This window comes from Hyla sarda, chromosome 2 (genome assembly GCF_029499605.1).
Source record: "Hyla sarda isolate aHylSar1 chromosome 2, aHylSar1.hap1, whole genome shotgun sequence".
In the NCBI taxonomy this organism is placed as follows: domain Eukaryota; kingdom Metazoa; phylum Chordata; class Amphibia; order Anura; family Hylidae; genus Hyla; species Hyla sarda.
Window position 1 is genome coordinate 77,814,267 of NC_079190.1, and position 25,944 is coordinate 77,840,210.

At 41.6% G+C, this 25,944-nt stretch overlaps 1 protein-coding gene across 3 annotated transcripts in view; it reads right to left on the reverse strand.

Annotated features, from left to right (window-relative positions):
• Positions 1-25,269, reverse strand: part of LOC130358644 (inactive dipeptidyl peptidase 10-like) — a 186,529-nt gene extending 161,260 nt beyond the window's left edge. For all 3 annotated transcript variants that reach the window (XR_008889594.1, XM_056562173.1, XM_056562172.1), the window contains exon 1: positions 24,931-25,269. Coding sequence is in view for 2 of the 3 variants with exons in the window: in XM_056562173.1 (XP_056418148.1) it covers positions 24,931-24,969 (39 nt within the window). In the remaining variant the exon portion in view is untranslated. The remainder of the gene's footprint in view (positions 1-24,930) is intronic.
• Between the last annotated feature and the right edge of the window lie 675 nt (positions 25,270-25,944).

Genomic DNA, 25,944 nt, shown 5'->3' on the forward strand with positions numbered 1-25,944 from the left:
CTGGGAACCTGAGGACAACATCCTTGACAAAAGTCTGCTCCTCAGGTTCTCAGGCTCCAAGAAGAGGGGGAGACCCAAGGGGGGGGGGTACTGTTACGCCGAGCGCTCCGGGTCCCCGCTCCTCCCCGGAGCGCTCGCTTCACTCTCTCCGCTGCAGCGCTCCGGTCACGTCCTCTGACCCGGGGCGCTGCGATCCCGCTGCCAGCCGGGATGCGATTCGCGATGCGGGTAGCGCCCGCTCGCGATGCGCACCCCGGCTCCCCTACCTGACTCGCTCCCCGTCTGTTCTGTCCCGGCGCGCGCGGCCCCGCTCCCTAGGGCGCGCGCGCGCCGGGTCTCTGCGATTTAAAGGGCCACTGCGCCGCTGATTGGCGCAGTGGTTCCAATTAGGGTAATCACCTGTGCACTTCCCTATATTACCTCACTTCCCTTGCACTCCCTTGCCGGATCTTGTTGCCTTAGTGCCAGTGAAAGCGTTCCTTGTGTGTTCCTTGCCTGTGTTTCCAGACCTTCTGCCGTTGCCCCTGACTACGATCCTTGCTGCCTGCCCCGACCTTCTGCTACGTCCGACCTTGCTTCTGCCTACTCCCTTGTACCGCGCCTATCTTCAGCAGCCAGAGAGGTGAGCCGTTGCTAGTGGATACGACCTGGTCACTACCGCCGCAGCAAGACCATCCCGCTTTGCGGCGGGCTCTGGTGAAAACCAGTAGTGGCTTAGAACCGGTCCACTAGCACGGTCCACGCCAATCCCTCTCTGGCACAGAGGATCCACTACCTGCCAGCCGGCATCGTGACACTGTTTTTATAAATCGGTGATATATGACTTTATTAGAGAATAACTCACAATAATTCTGTAATTCTGATATTGTTTTTTGTCAAAAGTTGTACCACATGTACATAGTAAAAGTAAGCTGATATAATTTGTGTTTTTGTTAGATGAAATTTAAAGGAAAAAAAAGATTCTTTGCTATTTTAACACTTATAGGTTGCATATATTTATACATACTGAGCAAATAGTTTATGAAACTTATACTTTCATATGTCTTCTTTATTTTGACAGCATTTTACTATTTTACTTGAAATTTTGAAAATTGTGGAGATTTGAAAAGTACATCTTTTTTTTATTTAACTGTTTATTTATTGTTTTAGCAATTAAAAAAATGTTTTTAATACAGCAAAAAAGGAAGAAAAGGAGAAAAACCCAATAGAAACAAGGGTAAAAAAAATTAAGTAAAATACAATTCCAGTAAAGACATGTTATAGGATACCAAGAATCTTATATCATTAAAGCTGCAAACTATGTCTAGGTCTCAATAGGTTTTTGCGTCGATGTTATAAAGACTATCTACAATCTTGTATATAGTAGCTCATTAATATTTTCTTTAAACAGTCTATCCATACTTCTGAATTATGACATCCATAGTTTTACTATTTAGTTCAACAGACATATCCCTAGATGAACACAAAATCTCGTACTATTCACGTTATCAAGTGAACATATAGTAGAGAGAGCATTATATTTAATTCCTGCTAGATTCTCAGAAAATAAATAATAAGGGATGGAAAAGACAAAGGGGAGAGAAAAAAAATAAAAAATAAAAAAACATTCACATGGGCAGGGGGCTTACAGTGAGTATCAGGCTGCAAGTTTGCGATGCAGCAAATTTTGCGCGGCAGCTCAAACTCGCAGCGGGAAACTCGCTGTAATCCCCCACCCATGTGACTGCACCCTAAAAACACTACACTACCACAAAATAAAAAGTTAAAAAACACTACATATACACATACCCCTCCCCAATAAAAATGAAAAACGTCTGGTACGCCACTGTTTCCAAAATGGAGCCTCCAGCTGTTGCAAAACAACAACTCCCAGTATTGCCAGACGGCCGTTGACTGTCCAAGTATGCTGGGAGTTTTGCAACAGCTGGAGGCACCCTGTTTGGGAATCACTGGCGTAGAATACCCCTATGTCCACCCCTATGCAAATCCCTAATTCTGGCCTCAAATGCGCATGGCGCTCTCACTTTGGAGCCCTGTCGTATTTCAAGGCAACAATTTAGGGCCACATATGGGGTATCGCCGTACTCGGGAGAAATTGCCTAACAAATTTTGGGGGGCTTTTGCTCCTTTCACCCCTTATGAAAAGGTGAAGTTGGGGTCTACACCAGCATTTTAGTGTAAAAAAAAAAATGTTTTCACTAACATGCTGGTGTTGCCCTATACTTTTCATTTTGACAAGAGGTAAAAGGGAAAAAAGCCCCCAAAAATTTGTAATGCAATTTCTCCCGACAACGGAGATACCCCATATGTGGGCGCAAAGTGCTCTGGGGGCGCACAACAAGGCCCAGAAGAGAGAGTGCACCATGTACATTTGAGGTGATTTGCACAGGGGTGGTTGATTGTCACAGCGGTTTTGACAAACGCAAAAAAAAAACAAAAAACACATGTGACCCCATTTTGGAAACTGCACCCCTCACGGAATGTAATGAGGGGTGCAGTGAGAATTTACCCCCCACTGGTGTCTGACAGATCTTTGGAACAGTGGTCTGTGCAAATTAAAAATTTTGTACAGCCCACTGTTCCAAAGATCTGACAGACACCAATGGGGGGTAAATGCTCACTGTACCCCTTGTTACGTTCCTCAAGGGGTCTAGATTCCAAAATGGTAGGCCATGTGGGGGTTATTTTGCTGTCCTGGCACCATAGGGGCTTCCTAAATGCGACATGCCCCCGAGCAAAATTTACTCTCAAAAAGCCAAATATGACTCCTTCTCTTCTGAGCATTGTAGTTCGCCCGTAGTGCACTTCAGGTCAACTTATGGGGTACCTCCATACTCAAAAGAGATGAGGTTACAAATTTTGGGGGGTATTTTCTGCTATTAACCCTTGCAAAAATGTGAAATTTGGGGGGAAACACATTTTAGTGAAATTTTTTTTTTTTTTTTACATATGCAAAAGTAGTGAAACACCTGTGGGGTATTAAGGCTCACTTTATTCCTTGTTACGTTCCTCAAGGGGTCTAGTTTCCAAAATGGTATGCCATGTGTTTTTTTTTTTTTTTGCTGTTCTGGCATCATAGGGGCTTCCTAAATGCAACATGCCCCCCAAAAACCATTTCAGAAAAACGTACTCTCCAAAATCCCCTTGTCACTCCTTCGCTTCAGAGCCCTCTACTGCGCCCGCCAAACACTTTACATAGACATATGAGGTATGTGCTTACTCGAGAGAAATTGGGCTACAAATATAAGTATACATTTTCTCCTTTTACCCCTTGTAAAAATTAAAAAATTGGGTCTACAAGAACATGCGAGTGTAAAAAATGAAGATTGAGAATTTTCTCCTTCACTTTGCTGCTATTCCTGTGAAACACCTAAAGGGTTAAAACGCTGACTGAATGTCATTTTGAATACTTTGGGGGGTGCAGTTTTTATAATGGGGTCATTTGTGTGGTATTTCTAAGATGAAGACCCTTCAAATCCACTTCAAACCTGAACTGGTCCCTGAAAAATAGTGATTTTGGAAATTTTGTGAAAAATTGGAAAATTGCTGCTGAACTTTGAAGCCCTCTGGTGTCTTCCAAAAGTAAAAACACGTCAATTTTATGATGCAAACATAAAGTGGACATATTGTATATGTGAATAAAAAAAAATGATTTGGAATATCCATTTTCCTTACAAGCAGAGAGCTTCAAAGTTAGAAAAATGCAAAATTTTCAAATTTTTCATTACATTTTTGGATTTTTCACCAAGAAAAGATGCAAGTTACCACAAAATTTTACCACTATGTTAAAGTAGAATATGTCACGAAAAAACAATCTCGGAATCAGAATGATAACTAAAAGCATTCCAGAGTTATTAATGTTTAACCCCTTAAGGACCATTTTGGCCTTAAGGACTCAGACAATTTAATTTTTACGTTTTCATTTTTTCCTCCTCGCCTTCTAAAAATCATAACTCTTTTATATTTTCATCCACAGACTAGTATGAGGGCTGTTTTTTTGCGCGACCAGTTGTCCTTTGTAATGACATCACTCATTATATCATAAAATGTATGGCGCAACCAAAAAACACTATTTTTGTGGGGAAATTAAAACGAAAAACGCAATTTTGCTAATTTTGGAAGGTTTTGTTTTCACGCCGTACAATTTATGGTAAAAATGACGTGTGTTCTTTATTCTGAGGGTCAATACGATTAAAATGATACCCATTATTATATACTTTTATATTATTGTTGCGCTTAATAAAAATCACAAACTTTTTAACCAAATTAGTACGTTTATAATCCCTTTATTTTGATGACCTCTAACTTTTTTATTTTTCCGTATAATTGGCGGTATGGGGGCTCATTTTTTGCGCCATGATCTGTACTTTTTTTTGATACCACATTTGCATATAAAAAACTTTTAATACATTTTTTATAATTATTTTTTAAATAAAATGTATTAAAAAAGTAGGAATTTTGGACTTTTTTTTTTTTCGTTCACACCGTTCACCGTACGGGATCATTAACATTTTATTTAAATAGTTCGGACATTTACGCATGCGGCGATACCAAATATGTCTATAAAAAATGTTTTTTACGCTTTTTGGGGGTAAAATAGGAAAAAACTGACGTTTTACTTTTTTATTGGGGGAGGAGATTTTTCACTTTTTTTTTACTTTTACTTTTACATTTTTTTACATTTTTTTTTACACTTGAATAGTCCCCATAGGGGACTATTCATAGCAATACCATGATTGCTAATACTGATCTGTTCTATGTATAGGACATAGAACAGATCAGTATTATCGGTCATCTCCTGCTCTGGTCTGCTCGATCACAGACCAGAGCAGGAGGCGCCGGGAGCCGGACGGAGGAAGGTGAGGGGACCTCCGTCCGGCGTTCTGAATGATCGGATCCCCGCAGCAGCGCTGCGGGCGATCCGATCGTTCATTTAAATTGCGAACTGCCGCAGATGCCGGGATCTGTATTGATCCCGGCACCTGAGGGGTTAATGGCGGACGCCCGCGAGATCGCGGGCATCGGCCATTGCCGGCGGGTCCCTGGCTGCGATCAGCAGCCGGGATCAGCTGCGCATGACACGGGCATCGCTCCGATGCCCGCGGTTATGCTTAGGACGTAAATGTACGTCCTGGTGCGTTAAGTACCACCTCACCAGGACGTATATTTACGTCCTGCGTCCTTAAGGGGTTAAAGTGACAGTGGTCAGATGTGCAAAAAATGGCCGGGTCCTAAGGTGTAAAAGGGCTGGGCCCTTAAGGGGTTAAAGGGGTAATCCCGTGGAAAACTTTTTTTTTTTTTAATCAACTGGTGCCAGAAAGTTAAACAGATTCGTAAATTACTTCCATTAAAAAATCTTAATCCTTCCTGTACATTTTAGGGGCTATATACAACAGAGGAAATGCTTTACTTTTTAGATTTCTCTGATGTCATGACCACAGTGCTCTCTGCTGACCTCTGCTGTTCATTTTAGGAACTGTCCAGAGCAGCATATGTTTGCTATGGGGATTTTCTCCTGCTCTGGACAGTTCCTAAAATGGACAGCAGGGGTCAGCAGAGAGCACTGTGGTCGTGACATCAGAGAAATCTAAAAAGTAAAGCATTTCCTCTGTAGTATATATCCCCTAAAAAGTACTGGAAGCATTAAGATTTTTTTTATGGAAGTAATTTACGAATCTGTTTAACTTTCTGGCACCAGTTGATTTAAAAAAAAAAAAAGTTTTCCACGGGAGTACCCCTTTAATCACCTACAAACAAGCAAGATTTCTTTTTCTCACAGACCTGTAACAACTTCTTTAAGAGTCCCCTTTGTCCTCCACTCGTTACCTGTATTAATGGCACCTGTTTGAACATGTTATCAGAATAAAAGACACCTGTCCACAACCTCAAACAGTCACACTCCAAACTCCATTATGGCCAAGACTAAAGAGCTGTCGAAGGACACCAGAAACAAAATTGTAGACCTGCACCAGGCTGGGAAGACTGAATCTGCAATAGGCAAGCAGCTTGGTGTGAAGAAATCAACTGTGGGAGCAATTATTAGAAAATGGAAGACATACAAGACCACTGATAATCTCCCTTGATCTCACCCCGTGGTGTCAAAATGATCACAAGAATGGTGAGCAAAAATCCCAGAACCACACGGGGGGGGGGGGGGGGGGGGGACCTAGTGAATGACCTGCAGAGAGCTGGGACCAAAGTTACAAAGGCTACCATAAGTAACACACCACGCCGCTAGGGACTCAAATCATGCAGTGCCAGACGTGTGTTCCTGCTTAAGCCAGTACATGTCCGGGCCTGTCTGAAGTTTGCTAGAGAGCATTTGGATGATCCAGAAGAGTATTGGAAGAATGTCATAAGGTCAGATGAAACCAAAGTAGAACTTTTTGGTAAGAAAAAGTTGTGTTTGGAGGAGAAAGAAGACCGAGTTGCATCCAAAGAGCACCATACCTACTGTGAAGCATGGGGGTGGAAACATCATGCTTTGGGACAGTTTTTCTGCTAAGAGACCAGGACGACTGATCCATGTGAAGGAAAGAATGAATGGGGCCATGTATAGTGAGATTTTGAGTGAAAACCTCCTCAGCAAGGGCATTGAAGATGAAACGTGGCTGGGTCTTTCAGCATGACAATGATCACAAACACACCTCCCAGGCAATGAAGGAGTGGCTTTAAAAGAAGCATTTCAAGGTCCTGGAGTGGTCTAGCCAGTCTCCAGATCTCAACACCATTGAAAACCTTTGGATTGAGTTGAAAGTCCACGTTGCTTAGCAACAGCCCGTAAACATCACTGCTCTAGAGCAGATCTGCATGGAGGAATGGGCCAAAATACCAGCAACAGTGTGTGAAAACCTTGTGAAGACTTACAGAAAACATTTGGCCTCTGTCATTGCCAACAAAGGGTATATAACAAAGTATTGAGATTAACTTTTGTTATTGACCAAATACTTATTTTCCATAATAATTTGCAAATAAATTCTTTAAAAATCAGACAATGTGATTTTTGGATAAATTTTTCTCATTATGTCTCTCATAGTTGAGGTATACCTATGATGACAATTACAGGCCTCTCTCATCCTTTTAAGTGGGAGAACTTGCACAATTGGTGGCTGACTAAATACTTTTTTGCCCCACTGTATTTTTTTGCACATCACTTCTGATAATGCAAGAAATGCATTGAGGCCTTTTTGTGTTGATGATATTAGCATAAGTCAGTATCAAATATTTATATTTTTTTCACATATGCATCATTTGTGGGATATCATTTTAAATATCTTCTGAAATGAAAGAAATGCACCCTAAATTCTACTATGCTGCTTGTCCCATGTTGGGGAGTACCCCCGCTTAGGCCACATTTTGTTGCTTGGCCACATAGTGGGACCCAAAAGAATTGTGCCATTTGGCTTTCAAGATATCATTATACAAATTAAAGGGGTTATCCAGGAAATTTTTTATATATATATATATATATATATATATATATATATATATATATATCTCAACTGTCTCCAGAAAGTTAAATAGATTTGTAAATTACTTCTATTAAAAAATCTTAATCCCTTCAGTACTTATGAGCTTCTGAAGATAAGGTTGTTCTTTTCTGTCTAAGTGCTCTCTGATGACACGTGTCTCGGGAACCGCCCAGTTTAGAAGCAAATCCCCATAGCAAACCTCTTCTACTCTGTGCAGTTCCCGAGACACGTGTCATCAGAGAGCACTTAGACAGAAAAGAACAACCTTAACTTCAGAAGCTCATAAGTACTGAAAGGATTAAGATTTTTTAATAGAAGTAATTTACAAATCTGTTTAACTTTCTGGAGACAGTTGATATATAAATATATATACCCAATTTTCAAAACTACACCTATAAAATATTCACCTAGGGCAAAAGTGAGTATGTTTAGCCCTTATTGTGTCTTATTGTGTGGAAAAAATTAGAAATTAGCTTTTTTTTCACAAATGCTTTATTTGTGGGACATCATTTTGGTACATCACTTTTGAAATGGAGGAAATGTGCCCCATATTTTGTTAGTCTGTTCGTCCAATGTTGGGCAGTAGAAAAACCACTGACTCCTGGGCTGAAGCCCGGAGAAACTCACACTCCTATATATTGTGCCCACCTATAACATTTAACTTTTATTTATTGTCAGAAAAAACCCTATAAACAGTGAGTTAAAGGGGTATTCCAGGCCAAAACTTTTCTATATATATCAACTGGCTCCGGAAAGTTAAACAGATTTGTAAATTACTTCTATAAAAAAAATCTTAATCCTTCCAACAGTTATTAGCTTCTGAAGTTGAGTTGTTGTTTTCTGTCTAACTGCTCTCTGATGACTCAAGTCCCGGGAGCAGTGCAGTTCCTATGGTGATATTCTCCCATCATGCACAGCTCCCAGGACGTGACATCATCATTGAGCAGTTAGACAGAAGACTTCAGAAGCTAATAACTATTGGAAGGATTAAGATTTTTAAATAGAAGTAATATACAAATCTGTTTAACTTTCCAGAGCCAGTTGATATATATAAAAAAAAGTTTTGGCCTGGAATACCCCTTTAAAATCATGCTGTGACTGTGCTATTATCAATGTCAGATGTTTATCACAGGGTTGCTCCCTGTCTTAATAGAACAAACGGTGCTGCAGACACCTTTTTATGGCACCATCACAGTGTATGATTAAAAGTTTTTACTTTGCCACCCTCAACATGTTTCGCCATAACAACGGTGTTGTCAAGAGGCTGAAAATTGGCAAATGGCCGCCTGTCCCATCCAGCACTTCTGTGTGTAGTCAGCCAATAGTGCTTATTCTAACATCTCTTTTATGTTAACCACCAATCAGGTCCATATCTAAAAACGTGCAGGTTCCAGCTCCCGAATGATAAAAGTCCAAATTTTATTTCACATAATTAAAATGGATGAAAACTAAAAGTGATTTAAAAGCAAAGCAGAAATGTATGCTACAAGTATCTCTTATACACTGTGAGTAATGAACAAATACATGCTTGAATGTGGGAACGCCTTCCAGTGATGAAAATTCCTGGGGTGGAACACATTTGACATATTTGACCAGGTGAGTATCACATATTATTATAAAGAAGGCATATTTGTATAAGTTTCAACATGAAACCACGTTAGGAAATGTGTATGTGTGCATCTACCAATACAGCCTACATGTGTTATATAATTCAATTACATACATACCGTATATACTCGAGTATAAGCCGACCCGAATATAATCCGAGGCCCCTAATTTCACCCCAAAAACCCAGGAAAAGTTATTGACTCGACTATAAGCCTAGGGTGGGAAATACATCATCCCCCCATGTAATCATCCAGACCCCCATCATCATCTCCCCCTTCATCATCACCGCCTGTCAATCCCTTCATCAGTGGTCTTCAACCTGCGGACCTCCAGATGTTGCAAAACTACAACTCCCAGCATGCCCGGACAGCCATCGGCTGTCCAGGCATGCTGGGAGTTGTAGTTTTTAAACCTCTGGAGGTCCGCAGGTTGAAGACCACTGCGGCCTTCATCATCATCCAGACCCCCCTTTTGTTTTGTACTCACCTCCCCTCGGCGGGAAGTTAGGGTGAGCTGGTCCAGGCCATCTATGCTGCAAGGACCGTCCGGTGGGGATGGTTAGTCATTGCGGGCTGTCCATTTTCACTGGGGTGCCCTCTTCTCCGCGCTTCGGGCCTGCCACAGACTAGTGACGTTGCCTTGACGAGGACCCACAGGGACGTTGCACATGAACGTCCCTGTGCGTCATCGTCAAGGCAACATCACTAGTCCAGGGCTGGGCCCGAAGCGCGGAGAAGAGGCCCCCCCGGTGAAAATGGACAGCCTGCAATGACTAACCCTCCCCACCGGACGGTCCCTGCAGCATAGATGGCCTGGACCAGCTCACCCTAACTTCCCGCCGAGGGGCGGTGAGTATAAAACAAAAGGGGGGTCTGGATGATGACGAAGGCCGCAGTGGTCTTCAACCTGCAGACCTCCAGAGGTTTCAAAACTACAACACCCAGCATGCCCGGACAGCCGATGGCTGTCCGGGCAAGCTGGGAGTTGTAGTTTTGCAACATCAGGAGGTCCGCAGGTTGAAGACCACTGAGAAGGGATTGACAGGCGGAGAGTTCACTCGAGTATAAGCCGAGGGGGGCATTTTCAGCACGAAAAATCGTGCTGAAAAACTCGGCTTATACTCGAGTATATACGGTATATACGAGAATTTTCGGGACCAAAGAACGTGTCACATAACATCAATGTGAACATTAGAAAGTGCACATAGATGCAACAGACATGTAATACTCTATGGGGGAGATTTATCAATGTCGGTGTGAGGTAGGAATCATGTAAACCATGTCAGTGCTTTCTATGTTTTGCATGTCTGTGCCAACTTTATTAACCGTGCACAAGCTTGTTGATAAATTTTGCTCAAACATAGACATTCCTTCATGTTTCTACCGTCTGACACATTGGTACGTACACTCCTCGGTGTTCTATATTTGCGCAAAATCTGTTGCCTTTGTGCAAAGTTTTAATATCTAAACAAAAAATGCACAATAGTAAATTAGTGTGTAAAGCATTTTTCTTTCTACGGTATACGAGCACATAGAGAACATTGGAAAATATTCTATCAAAAAAGACTCACAAAAAAGACGCAATGAGAGTCACTGCGCAAATTTTGTGCCCAAAAAAAATTCACAAGAAAAAGGGGTAAACTCAATGATAAATGTCCCCCTATGTAACTAGAACCACAACTTTACATCAATTGAAAAAACTCATAGCAATGACAATTAAATGATAGAGCATTGTACACACAATGCGTCAGGATTAAATAAACTTAAAATAAAAGCTTTTAAGTAGAGGTGAGCGAACTTACAGTAAATTCGATTCGTCACAAATTTCTCAGCTCGGCGGTTGCTGACTTTTCCTGCATAAATTAGTTCAGCTTTCCGGTGCTCCGGTGGGCTGGAAAAGGTGGATACATTCCTAGGAAAGAGTCTCCTAGGACTGTATCCACCTTTTCCAGCCCACGGGAGCACCTGAAAGCTGAACTAAATTATGCAGGAAAAGGCAGCAACTGTCGAGCCGAGAAGTTTGTGACGAATCGAATTTACTGTAAGTACGCTCATCTCTACTTTTAAGCCTTTTTCACTGCCATTAAATAAATGGACTCAGTTGTATATCAATGAGCACTTCTTTGTTGAAATTATTTAGCCCATATATGTCTGTGTAAATAAAACGGAGTGCTTCTCCGCTGGGGTTGCTCAGCCAAAATATATCAGTATTGACTATAGTTCAGACCTAATGGAGAGTGTGATTGTAGCCTTAAAATCCAAAACGCTTCGCTCATTAAAACTTTACATTGCCAGTCTCCTCCTCTTGGTTGCGGGAGAAACTTTTTGATGCCCATGACAGATAAACTAGAAGTGTCACCTTGATGAGCTTCCATGATATGCCTTGATAATCCTGACATGCCTCTAATGTTACCAGAGGATGCATGTAGATGTTCATAAATACAGCGTTTACGTTTTCTTACTGTGCATCCGATATATTGTAAGTTACAAATATATTATGTGAGTAGTGTTACAATTTATGAATGACTTAATATAGTAACTTTGTTGTATAGTAATTGATTTAAATGTATCGGATTTACACATGACATAGGTTACATCTGTTCTGGAAGCATCTGAAATTCCCTTGTGTTTGGAGCCACGTTTGACTAATATTTTTACGTAATGTCAAGTAATCACTGGGACATAGGGACATGCTTAGGAAGGATCTGTGCTTGTCTTTGGGCTATATGGCTGTGCTGTGAGTCCACCATAATGCTGTTGCTTTCTTTTTGTGAAATGGCTATTTCCTGTTGGATTTTCTTCCCTCCAACTACAAGTCCCAGGGTCCCTTGTTTGTAGGCATGAGGTCCCTTTTCTCCCTCCCACACATCAGCCACCCCATCCACTGCAGCACACCGGAGCTCCCTTGCATGTCTGCTCTGTTTGAAACTACAATTCCCTGCAGCCCTTTGGAGAATGATCTCCCTCCCACCCAGTGGTCACTTCACCCATTGACAGGCTCCCTTTCAACACCTGACTAGTGATGTAATGTCTCAGGCCGCACTGTAACCTTGGAGAGACAACTCTCATTTTGTATGCTACCAAAATTAACATCAGGGCAAAGATCACATAAGAATTGCGAGACCATCCATCAGACACAGGTACAGACACTATATTATGAATTATACTAACTTTACAGCCTCTGCAGCACAGTCAAATAAAAAAAAAAAAAATCTCAGAATACCCCATTAAGGCCCTTTTACCCAGAGCAAGGGTAGCAAGCACCAATCTCTATGATCGGTGCTCATTTGCTAAGCCTTTGCTACCCCTTCCCTCTCGGGCCATTTTTCATTTTTGCATGTTTGTTTTTTCCTCTTCACCTTCTAAAGATCAAAACACTTTCAATTTCCCCCCTACAGACCCATATGAGGGCTTGTTTTTTGCGCCACCAATTTTACTTTGTAATACCATTAATCTTTTTATCACAAAATCTATGGCGAAACCAGAAAAAAAATATTTGTGGGGCAAAATCAAATAAAAAAAATGTTGTAAATTTTTTGGGCTTCCGATTCTACGTAGTGCACTTTTCAGTACAAATGACACCTTAGCTTTATTCTGTAGGTCCATACGGTTACAAGGATACCTTATTTGTATATGTTTTACATAAAATAATTATAACTACATGCACCAAAAGGAGTATGTTTAAGGACTCAGCCCATTTTCACCTTAAAGCGTACCCGTCAGATCCAACTAAAAAACTTTTTTTTAAATATATCACTCAGTACCTAATCCTGACCATGTATATCTAATTTTTATGTGTCTAGCACCTTTATTTTATTTTTTTTATTACACTTTTAATTTAGCTCACTAGTCTTAAAGGGTACCTCTCATCAAATAAACTTTTGATATATTTTAGATTAATGAATGTTGAATAACTTTCCAATAGCATGTTAATGAAAAATATGCTTCTTTCTATTGTATTTTTCCCGATCAGTCCCGTCAGCAAGCATTTCTGACTCATGCTGGAGTCCTAAACACTCAGAGCTGCCAGCCTGCTTTGTTCACAGCCAAACAGGCTGTGAACAAAGCAGGCTGGCAGCTCTGAGTGTTCTCCTTTGTGAACAAAGCAGACTGGCAGCTCGTAGTGTTTAGGACTCCAGCATGAGTCTGAAATGCTTGCTGCCAGGACTGGTAGGGAGACCCCTAGTGGTCATTTCTTTCTTCAAAGTGGAAAATTAAATAGAAAGAAGCATATTTTTTAATAACATGAAATTGTAAAGTTATTCTGCATACATTAATCTATAATATATCAAAAGTTTTTTTGATGAGAGGTACCCTTTAATTCCTCTCAAAGGAATTCCTCTCACTGTGCAGGTCTCCACCCCTCCCTCAGTATGCTGTCTGCTCACATCACCCCTAGCATTAGCAAAACTACAACTCCCATCTTGTCCTCACTGACCATAGCGGGACACAAGATGACAGTGGGAGGATTTTTCCTCCAGCTGTGAGCCCTGCGCTAACAGCTGTCAATCAAGGAAGTGAGTCCATGACGCATGGACACAACAGGACTAGTATGTGTCCAAGCAGGCAGGGGGTGCAGTTGTTTGACTGGCTTTTTCAGTATGAAATACTGAAAATTTTCTAATGAAAGCAATTGCAAAACCCATTGGTTTTGCATGCTTTACAACATATCAACATTTTTTGTATCTAACAGTGCTCATTTAAGGAGTCTTCTCTGCAATTCTGACCACTGTCACTTTATGCATTAAAAGGGTACTCCGACGCTAAGACATCTTATCCCCTATCCAAAGGATAGGGGATAAGATGCCTGATCATGGGGGTCCCGCCGCTGGGGACCCTCGTGATCTTCCATTGAGGGTGTGGAGCGTGATGTCACACGGGGGTGGAGCTGTGACGTCACTATGCTCCGACCCCGTGATCGCTAGTAATCAGACCCGGAGCGAGCACAGTTGTCACACCCCCTCCATAGGCTTGCATTGAGGGGGCGGAGCATGAAGTCACATGGGGGCGGAGACGTGACATCACTATGCTCTGTCCCCGTGATCGCTAGTAATCAGACCCGGAGCGAGCACGCTCCGGGGGCTGATTCTAACGGGGTGCGGCGTGGAAGATCACGGGGGTCCCCAGTGGTGGGACCCCCCCAATCCTTTGGAAAGAGGAAAAGATGTCTTAGCGCCGGAGTACCCCTTTAATAACTCTGAGAGGCTTTAACCTTTGATTCTGATTCCGAGAATGTTTTTTTTGTGACATATTCTACTTTTAACATAGTGGTAAATTTCCGTTGTTACTTGCATCTTCCCCAAATTTCATGAACATTTTGAAAATTCAAAATCTTAATTTTTTTACACTCGCATGTTCTTGTAGAGCCATTTTTGGAATTTTTACAAGGGGTAAAAGGAGAGAAATCCCCCCAAAATTTGTAACCCAAATTCTCTTGAGTATGGAAATACCTCATATGTGGATGTAAAGTGTTCTGCGGGCGCAGTAGAGGGCTCAGAAGGGAAGGAGCGACAATGGGATTTTGAAGAGTGAAATTTTCTGAAATGTTTTTTGGGAGGGCATCGCATGTAAGAAGCCGAAGCCCCTATGGTGCCAGAACCACCGATAAAGTCGGATGTGTAAATGAAATTTGTTTTCCATTAAAATGCTGTTTTTTCCTCAAATTTTACATTTTTACAAGGGGTAATAGGAGAAATACCCCATGGAAATAGTATGGAAATACCCCATGTGTAGATGTATGGAAATACCCCATGTGTAGATGTCAAATGCTCTACAATGCTCTGAAGAGAAGGAGTCACATTTGGCTTTTGGAAAGCAAATTTAGCTGAAATGGTTTTTGCGGGGCATGTCGCATTTATGAAGCCCTATGGTGCCAGAGCAGTAAAAAAAAAAAAAAAAACGAACGACGGCATACTATTTTGGAAACTACACCCTTCAATAAACATAGCAAGGGGTACAGTGAGCCTTAAAACCCCTTACAAGAGGTAATAGGAGAAAATGCCCTCCAAAATTTGTAACACCATTTCTTCTGAGTATGGAAATACCCCATGTGTGGATGTAAAGTGCTCTGCGGGCGAACTAAAATGCTCAGAAGAGGAGGAGCGCCATTGAGCTTTTGGAGAGAGAACTTGTTTGGAATGGAAGTCAGGGGCCATGTGCATTTACAAAGCCCCCATGGTGCCCCACATGTGACCACATTTTGAAAACTACACCCCTCACAGAATTTAATAAGGGGTGTAGTGAGCATGTACACCCCACTGGCGTTTGACAGATCTTTGGAACAGTAGGCTGTGCAAATGAAAATTGTAATTTTTCATTTTCACGGACCACTGTTCCAAAAATCTGTCAGACACCTGTGGGGTGTAAATGCTGACTGCACCCCTTATTACATTACATGAGGGGTGTAGTTTCCAAAATGAGGTCACATCTGGGGGGGATCCATTGTTCTGGCACCATGGGTGCTTTGCAACTGCGCTCACTTTACATCCACACATGGGGTATGGTCTCACTATGAAGAAATGGGGTCACAAATTTTGGGGGGCTTTTTTCCTATTTTCCCTTGTGAAAATGAAAAATTTAGGGTAACACCAGCATTTTATTGAAAACTTTTTTTTTCTTTTCATTTTCCCATCCAACTTTAACAAAAATTCATCAAACACCTGTGGGATGTTAAGACTCACTATACCCCATTCTGAGGGGTGTATTTTCCAAACGCGGGTATTTTTTTTTTGTGCGTTTATGTCAGAACTGCTGTAAAATCAGCCACCCCTGTGCAAATCACCAATTTAGGCCTCAAATATACATAGTGCGCTCTCTGTGCTGAGCCTTGTTGTGCATCTGCAGAGCATTTTACATCCACGTATGGGGTATTTCCGTACTCCGGAGAAATTGCGTTACAAATTTTGTGGGTCTTTTTTTCTTTTACCTCTTGTGAAAATGAAAAGTATGGGGCAACACCAGCATGTTAGTGTAAATGTTTTTATTGTTTTACACTAACAGGCTGGTGTAGACCTCAACTTTTCCTTTTCATACGGGGTAAAAGGAGAAAATCCCCCAAAAAATCGTAACGCAATTGCTCCCGAGTACGGAAATACCCCATATATGGCCCTAAACTGTTTCCTTGAAATACAACAGGGGTCCGAAGTGAGAGAGCCATGTGCATTTAAGGCCTAAATTAGGGATTTGCATTGGGGCGGACCCAGATGCAAGCGTTAGGCCCTATTCACATGGCAGAATTTCCTCAAGCGGAATTCCGCTTGAGGAATTCCTCCTCAAATGAAAGTTTAATACACTTCTATGGGAGTTCACACCCCCATTCACACTTCTGCAGAATTTCCGCTTGGATTCCGCTCCAATTCAGCACAAAATCCTCAAAAGCGGTAGTGGAATTGGGGCGGATGAGCGGAAATTCTACCATGTGAATAGGGCCTTACAATTGCCTCCGCTACCAAAAATATTCTACACCAGTGACTCCCAAACAGGGTGCCCCCAGCTGTTGCTAAACTACCAGCAGGCCTGCAACAGCTGGAGGCACCATTTTGGAAACACTGCTGTACGAGATGTTTTTTATTGTTATTGGGGGGGGGGGACAGTGTAAGGGGGTGTATATGTGGTGTTTTACCATTTATTTTGTTTTAGGGTACATTTGCACTCGCAGGGGGTTTACAGCGAGTTTCCCGCTGGGAGTATGAGCTGGGGCAGAAAATTTGTTGCAGCTCAAACTTGAAGCAGGAAACTCACTGTAAACCCCTGTCCCTGTGAATGTACCCTGTACGTTCACATGGGGGGGGGGGGGGGGACATTTAGCTGTTGCAAAACTACAACTCCCAGCATACACTGAAGAATGCACAATAACCCTTTGTTCAGTAGGTATAAGCTTATAAAATTTATAAGGTATAAAACAAAGGGAGGGTGGAACTAGCCCTCCACTGTGCTCACTCCTGTCCTATCAGACTGCAGCATGAAAACAGAGAGGAGGGGGTTACAGAGCAGTCTACAGTGACTGGATGAAGAAACCAGCACATCACAGCATACTTAGGGATGAAGATGAGTCATGCAGAGTAAGGATACACCCCCTCCAGAGCACAGAATGACAAACCAAGTGAGTAACAGAAGAAAGGTATTTGTGAGAAAAATATAGGGGCTAGACATATTAAAATTATATGAACATGATCAGGATTAGTAAAATATAACATTTTGTTTATTTTGTGGGCTTTAATAGGTACTGTACATGATCAGGATTAGGTACTGAATAACATAAAATTTAGCAGTTTTTTTTTGTGAGCTATGACAGGTACAGCTTAAACCTCTACAGCAATTCACCATTAGTTATGAGCTATGAAATATATTAGTTTAGTCCCTAACTTTTAGTCTAATAGACAATAGGATGCTGCTAGCTTCTTTTAATATAGCAATTTGCCCTAATGCCTGCTGGACCTTATGCAGCTGCATAGGTTTCATCCAGAGTAGTATTTACCAACCAGGATGCCCCCTGCCGTTGCAAAACTACATCTTCCACCATGCTGGGAGTTGTAGTTTTACAGCAGCTGGAGATACACTGGTTAGGAAACACTCATCTACAGTATACTTGCCACTGGATCTTATAGATATTTGTTAAGGAGTCTGCCTTTGCTTCCTTTAAGCCTACCACCACATGTCCTTGTCTATGACCGTTACGACTTTTATGCACTCTGTCCATGCACAGCGACCATGACCAGAATACACTAATGAGAATATAGAAGAAAATTCCCAGTCCTGAACAAAGCAATGGGACTCCCGGGGTTACATGTAAACACAAGCAAAAATTATGTTTTTTTATTTATTAATAACGTCTAGAAACTGTATTGGCACACATGCTGCATACTGCTTCCTCGAGGGACTCGTAAAATGACAAAGAGAATATACTGCAAGCTGCACACTTTTCATGATAAAAAGTATTGGAGCAGTTCCCAGGGAGCTACATGTGTAGAATGCAGTCCTCTAATGTGCGCTGGAGCTGGTGAAGAGAATTAATGTTCCGTTGTTTTATTCTCTCACTTTTTACTTTGCTATTCCTCCGCTTGCTCAAGATAAGAGCAATATTGTAGACCCTCATTTAACTCCAGTTCCAATCTCAACTTGCAATATTTTGCAAAGCAAAAGCAATAGGAAGGATTTATGAAACAAAGTTCTGTTGCCAACTGTGGCATAAAACTAAAATAAATGGCGCATGGAACATTTATGTGTTTCAGACATATTTGGCATCTACCTCGACAGTTCTAAAAATTGCATTTAAAGGTGTGAATACAAGACATGGCCTGTAGCTTTTGGGACCAGACATGCTTCTGTAGAGCTCCATAGCCAACCAAGCTTTTATGCTTGTAACATTTCTTACTGCCATGCAAGTAAGCCAAACTTGTCATGCCGGGCTGCTACCTAGGTGTCTTTACTACATGACTGGAGCCATTATGGTTACATAGCTACATTACTCCTTGCCTCTACAAGACACTGCTGTGGTCCTTTGCTTAACTTATGACCAAATTGTTTGACATTGACCCTCCTTCATCTCTTTATCTCTCTTGCTCATTCTTTTTTTCTCGAAACCTGGTACTGGCCCTATTAGGTATTTTCCTATTCATGGTTCAACAGTTGACTATGTCCCAATGTTATGCACCTTGTTATGTTACATGATCTCTTGCCTACACTGCTATATGTTCTGTTGGCCTTCTATTTTTTTTTTGTATTGTATGAAGTCCATTCAATAAAGCTGAATTTAAAAAAAATGTTGTGAGAAGGATGGTAGGTAAAAACAAACATTAGATTAATTGAATGAAATCTTTAGCAAGGATTGAAAAAAAAATATGATTTTGTTAAATAAACAGAAAGGTACATAGATAGAGAGATTATATTGTGTACTCCTGTATTAAATGGTTAATTTAGAATTGTCCCAGTAATTGAATGTCTCCATCTGATGACTTCTAGGAAGTGACTACGGCTGCTAAGAGAAATGTGCTGTGTATTGACAACCTGCCATGGACAGTTGGATTTACTGATCACTATAAATTATGCCTGTCTCCCACGCCTTACTCAGCTTTTCCTTTCTCAGGCAAAACACATCTTGAAACACATTTGTAGAACATATGCAGGTTAGTTTAGATTCAATTTCATATTATTGAACTACAAAGCTCCTTAACGGAGTTGTAGAGGGGAAAAAAAACCTGCTGAATGGCCGCAGGTCCTGTTGGTGGTCATGTCTAATTGGTTGGACATTAGATGCCTCTTCTCCTGCTGTTCCATCTGTCCCCTCACCACAGCATCCTTCTCTGGCTGAACAGTGTTGCCGGGTTGCCAAGGCAATCAATAGTCAAAGATGATGTCAGGCTAGGCGGCCGATTTAAAGGTGGAATTATCCAGCCCTGTATTGCTTGGTAATTCAGGTACATACTTTTTTGCTCTGTTTTTTCAAGTCTGAATAGCTCTTGCACTTTACTACTGATCTTGAACTCATTCTTGTTCGTGAATATGCTTCTGTCTAGCCAATTTGATACTACACCTGGTACTTGCTACTGCTGTTTTTGACTAAGGATTTCACTCCTAGCTAATCTCTTAGCTTGCTGCATTCTGCCTGCTTCCCTGGCAATGAATTCTAGCTCCGTTCTTGACCGTGCCACACTTCCGACGGTGCTTCCACTGGCAACTCAGGACTTTTCTCAGGACCAAGACCTTTGGATTCCAAAGAGAACTTTACTGACTGCGCCTTTGACAAGAAACTTCAGATTTCTCTCTTGTCCCCACAGCAGCCTCTGCGTCCCACCTCTGCCAATGGTACACCAATTCTGCAGTGTTATGTATGTCAAAAAAATTGCTCTGGTAACCTTTCAAGTTTTATTTATAGATTTAGGAGAAACTTTATTTCGGGGACTGGACTATCTAGCTTTATTGGTCTACTGCTCCTTAGATTACCATACCTCAGCCTTAATTCTTCATTACTAGACTGGCCTACTGGTCGGATTGTGCAATGGGGACCCTACTGTTCCTGGCACTGCCTTCTAGATCCAGGGCATTCTTGGTTGAATGGTTGATTTTCCTTCTGACCTAAATCATATTAGGACTTCATAGATGTATTCTCCAAGTAAAAAGCAGAGACCCTCCTGGAAGATCACTTCTTTGATTGTGACATTCCTCTTATTCTATGTGTAATGCCACTGATTGGAAAGCACCTGCGTACTGGCTCTTACCTGCAACAGGTGACATTCTCTGTGTCATGTCTTTGCTGTGCACCCTGGTCTTTCCCCTCCGGATTCTCTCCTGCCTCTTCTGTCAGTGCTGCAGTTTCCCTCCTGGCCCTCAAGGGTTGTGTGCGAGCACTGGCTGAAACTTATAGGGCCAGTGTGCGTTTCCTATTGGATCCTCCTCCAATCCCTGCCAGGAACCACCTAAAAGAAAACACTCTTCCCTTCCTGTGGTGTCTGAACAATATTGAAGATTTACTACAGTGAAGGTTCCAGCTTGTATTGTTCCTGTGTACCAGTTTCCTGACTTGTTCCTGATGCCATCTCTAGCCTTATCCCTCTGTACCTGCCTGCCTCTCCTGGAAGAGAGTCGGATCCATGACCATGCCTCTGCCTTCTAGCAGCTCTATTCATCTAGCTGCCCCTGTGTTATACAGCTCTGCTGTTCTAAAACACCTAGCCAGTCTTGCCTCTACAGATTTTGCTGCTGTTCTAATTCCATCTGATGTCAGCTTGCCTCATCTGTCTGTGTCCCTGGTGCTTGGCACTTAACCGGGACCACTCTTTTGGTAGTGACCTGGGGAATACTTAGATTCCACTCCCAAGTTTGGCTCAAAGCCAAACTGGTAATTGGCACAGCGGGTCCACACCCATTGGGGCGTTACACTAAGTCATGATCCTCCCAGGAAAGTTTAACCTATAATTAGGAAAATTTTCATCTGTTCTTCAACTACTGGAGCTAGATCCTCTTTTTTAAAATAGCAAAAAAGGGATAGATTGCTTAAACTTTACATAGATTATCAAGGCATGTCATTTTGGTCATTTTCTACATTTCTTTAGGTATCTACATTCCTGAAGTGGCTTCAACCGGAGGGTCTCTTATCTCTTCAAAGATTCTAAAGAACTGTGGAATTGCTCCTAGGATAGGAACTGTTTGGTCTGTTCCAGGTGCTGAGTTGAATTAACCATGCCACCTTCTGTTGAAAGCTTTTACATTCTCTCTGAATTCCCAAATATCTCTTTCTTGTGCTTTCTGGTCATCAACAGGTTTTCCTCTAAGTTTTAGAAATTTTCAGCTTTTGCATCCTCTACAGATTTTGAGGTAGAGGAAGTAAATCCTGGATTGTGTGCGGATTTGAGGGAAATGGTATTATTTCATTAGAAAGGATATGGCCTGAAACATGGTTTTCTAAAAAAAAAAAAAAGGTGTTAATGCCCCACTGCTCATTCGAGGATTCAATTTTAAATATTGCCAAAAGCTTTACAGAATCTCTTTCATTTTACTTGTTAAAAATGAAAAAAGTGATCTGATTGGTTGCTATGAGCCACATTTCCTCTGGACAGGTTTTGATAAATCTGCCCCATTGTCCTGCCATGTGTTGCTTGATAACTGAGGTTCTTTCTTCATGGCTTTTGTGCCTTTGAATTGTTGTTACTATTGACTGTTGAGTGAAATTTCAAACTCAGCCTTTTTTTTTTAAATTTATATTCTACCTATCTGTCTGGACACTTTGACTGGTACATGCAGTGCTACCACTGCACTGACTCTTAACTAACTCAGTTCTGCTTATATTTTGGCTTGTTACATCCTTTCTGCTTTTCTGGTGACAAATATCTGGCCCTGTTCCTGACCACACTACAGCTCCAACACTGCTACCACAACCAATCTGTGACTATCCTGGAGACCGAAACCTGGAATTTATCCTGCAGCAAAGGTCACACCTCCTTGTGGTTAAGGTTGAAAACCATAAGATTCTTTGGACTCAGTTTCCAGTGGGAACTGTGTTCTATGTTTCCTGACCTGTTTAGTGTTTGACATTCAGTTCATCTGTTCATCCCCTGCATCTCCCGGTTTCTGCTATATACTTATTCCATATCTAGTCTTGTTCATTTATTCATATCTGCTACAGGGGACGCAGCTATAGGGGGTGCAGAGGTAGCAGTCACGCGGTGGCTTTGGTGCCTAAGGGGGCCCCAAAGCACATCTGTCCAATGGGAGACCAGTATTATAATAGGCACCTGGGGCCCTGTTACAGATTTTGCATCAGGGCCCAGAAACTACGCCTCTGAGTACTGTTTATTCTTAAAATTAATACATTTGTTTCATGCTGCTCTACAGCTGTCCAGGACGTCAGCAGAAAAGTACAGCCTGCTGTGTTAACCCTTTAAAGGTCAAAAGTTACCACATTTGATGCTAGAAAGCACAGTATATGTCTGTGTGTACTTGCACATTTAAAAAGAAAAAAGGCATCTTGGTTGTGACGACAAATGCTGGCAACGAGATGTTTTGAGTGGATGTGTGCACTGGTTTTGTAGTGCTATTAACTTTTTGTCTAATGAGAAAAGTATATGAAAAGATCCCCATACAATTTAGTTAAAAGTCAGGCCAATGCCAGCATAGTCAAAGTTGAACATTCATGTGCATGTGGCAGACTTTTAACTGACAGCTATTGAAAGTCTTTGGGCACCTTAAGGCTATGTTCACATGGCAAAATTTCCATGCGGAATTCTGCGAAAGTCTGACCCACAGGAAATGACAGTGCCTAATGTGTCAGAACAGGATGTCAGTTTTGGGTTCTGACTTCCTTTAGACTTCAGGATGAAATCATCAATTACCAGATCCCCTCCCATTTTCTCTCAAATCCCTTCTCACCCTTCCAAGTCCATCTGCTATTCTCTCTATTGGGTCAGAATATATAGTAGTTATACACCTCTTCTGAGGCTGTGTTCATAGATTGCAATTCTTGCTGCATTTTTTTTCTTTTTTTCACCATGATTTTCCCAAAAATCGCAGTGAGAAAGGTGCTATTCTACCACAATTGTGCAAATTATGGTAAAAATACGTAATTTCCTTGTGGAAATTCAGCACAGAAATTCCATAGTGTAAGCATACTCTAATGGTGAGTTGCCAATTGCTTTTCCTCCTGACATTAGCTTGTATACACTTTTTTGGATGAGTGCCAATAGGTTTCCTAGTACTGGAAGCAATTGTTAGGAACCAGGAAAGGTGACTGCTAAAGGCGAAGCCTAGTTCTGCGTTTGAGTGACACATTGGCATCATAACACTCTCACAGACTCATTATACCTATGGCTCTAACAAGTTTTTCTCACTTCTCACTCCTCTTTTTGGTCCCAACACAAACTTACACCACCCAATATATCAGTTACATGGTATCTGTATTTTTCTCAGGCTTCCAACAGGCAACCATCAGCTTACTCCTCAGTGGCTTTACTCAGGTCCTCTCTTTCTCAGCAGATAATTCTTTCATGTGTCCTTTTCATGTCTATGTACACACTTACAGGGTGTTCTCTTTTATGATGGCATCTTACATACACATCAACTCAAGGCCCCTAGAACATTGGCTCATTTCTTATTGACACTTCCATGTCCAAAACATGAAATCCAAGCATCTCATTCCTGGTGCCATTTTCTCAAACAGAAGATTGTGGCACCACCACATTTAGCAGTCTGAAAGCTCATACCCATTGTGCTGGGCAGGTGCACAGACCTTGTGGGACACAACACAAAAGTATAATACAATAACATGTTACATGGCATACATAAGCATTATTCTTCTTCTAAAGGCACACCCATTAAAGGAACATTATGCAAGGGGGGCAAGTATGGGTTATGTGAAGTTTACCCCCTCCCTCCTTACAAGTCACTGCACACTGGACAGAAACACAAACATCGCACTAAAATATACTCATGCATACCCTTATAAAAGAGCAATAAGCTACCGGCAGAGCATTTATACTGTAAACTGAATCTCACACCATGTAAAGGGAGCTATTCATGCTGATTAATTTCTCCACAGCTCTGCAAATGTCTGGCTATGACTGCAATTGCAGAAAAGAACTCAGTGATAAATTCACCTTTATCCAGACGCTATAAAATAAAATAAGGAAAGTGCACAAAGCATGACACACAGCCATGCCATTACAAATTGCAATCTTCAGAATGAAAACTGAGCAGAGAATTTACAGTCACCAGTAGATCTCACATATCTTGGTGACATCCTGCCATCTGGCTGTAAGGAGCCGTACATAAAAGACATTATGGTGTCTGACAGTTGGCTATACAGTAGTATGCTGCAACAGGATACTGCTAACTTACAGGTTGTTTATAAAAGAAGAAGAGGAACAAAGAGAGTCTATTGGCTGTGCATGGTGCAGAGATGTAGATACATTCAGTACATACAGTATATGTATTAGCACTGGCACGCATAGTGTCCTGGGGAAGGCTGCAGTAAAATAGGAGGTATTTGCCCCAGTTATAAAAGGGTAAGTCTAAGTCGGGTAGAATGTGATGCGGAGTTCCCTTATTCTAGTACTAGAAGGTAAATTCTATACTTATAGAGAAAGCATAATCAATAACAGAAAGCACAATAGCTCAAGGAATAAATCAATCACATATATAAACCTGAGGATTCTAGTGGTCATTTAAGGCTAATGCATGACACGGAAGTTATTCGTAAATATGAACGGTGCACCCCATGTAGAAGTGATATAGCAGACATGCAGTTAGCAACATCAGCCACACATCTGTCCTCGTGTTGCAGCTTAGACTATCACTGTTCATTTAAGTCTTTAGTCATCTCAAATGCATCCCTCTACATAGGTCATGGAATATATACTGACCAGCTCCGTCCCGAGATTTTGTTGAGTGCTGACAATCATTGTGCGGGGAAGCGGCAACCTCTTTGTTATGGAGTTGAAGTGGAGTATGTCTTCGCTCCCTCAGCAGTGCAGTGAATGGGGATGCCTCAGCACAACTCAGTGTGTGTCTCCCGCAGCCAGAGAAAGCCAATCTTCTATTGACCAAGGAAATTAATCAGAAAGACAGCAAAAAAAATCCTGACTCTCAGCGAAATAACTGGTAGGAAAAAGGAGGATGTGGGGAGCTGAACTGGCGTTAGAAGAAGGAAAGCTTCAAGGGAACGACTTCACCCAACCTATATAATAGTTATGGAGAAGAAGAGCGAGTGTATGATAAAATCTTCAAAACTAAAAATATTTCAATATCGATTATGAGTCCTCATGTAGATATTTACAATAAAGGTGTATAGATTCCATTCATTTAAAATTTATAAACACATTGTACATTAACCGGGCAACATAATACGGAACCTATACAGTGATCCCTCAACTTACAATGGCCTCAACATACAATAGTTTCAACATACAATGTCTTTTTCTGGACCATCGTAACTTGAAACCAGATTCAACATACAATGTACAGACAGATCTGTGAAACGTGTCACAACTGGAGGAACTGACTGATCAGAATGAGCATTTACTGGTAAATCACCTCTATTACTGAAGTGCCTGCACTGACTGGTGTCTGGTAGCGCCCCCTACAGTACAGGGAGGAACTCCAAGTTCTGTACTACTCCTTACCTGTGCCAGGGTTAGCTGCTCTTTTGGACACCAAGTAAGGGCGGCTCCATTTGGGACACTGCGTGTACTGTATAGGACCCTGAAGAAGCTCCTGTCCTCTACATAAACCATTCTTTCCCAACCAGGGTGCCTCCAGTTGTTGCAAAACTACAACTGCCAGCATGCCCGGCTGTCCGGGCATGCTGGAAGTTGTAGTTTTGCAACAGCTGGAGGCCCCCTGGTTAGGAAACACTGACATAGACAGTGATTACAACT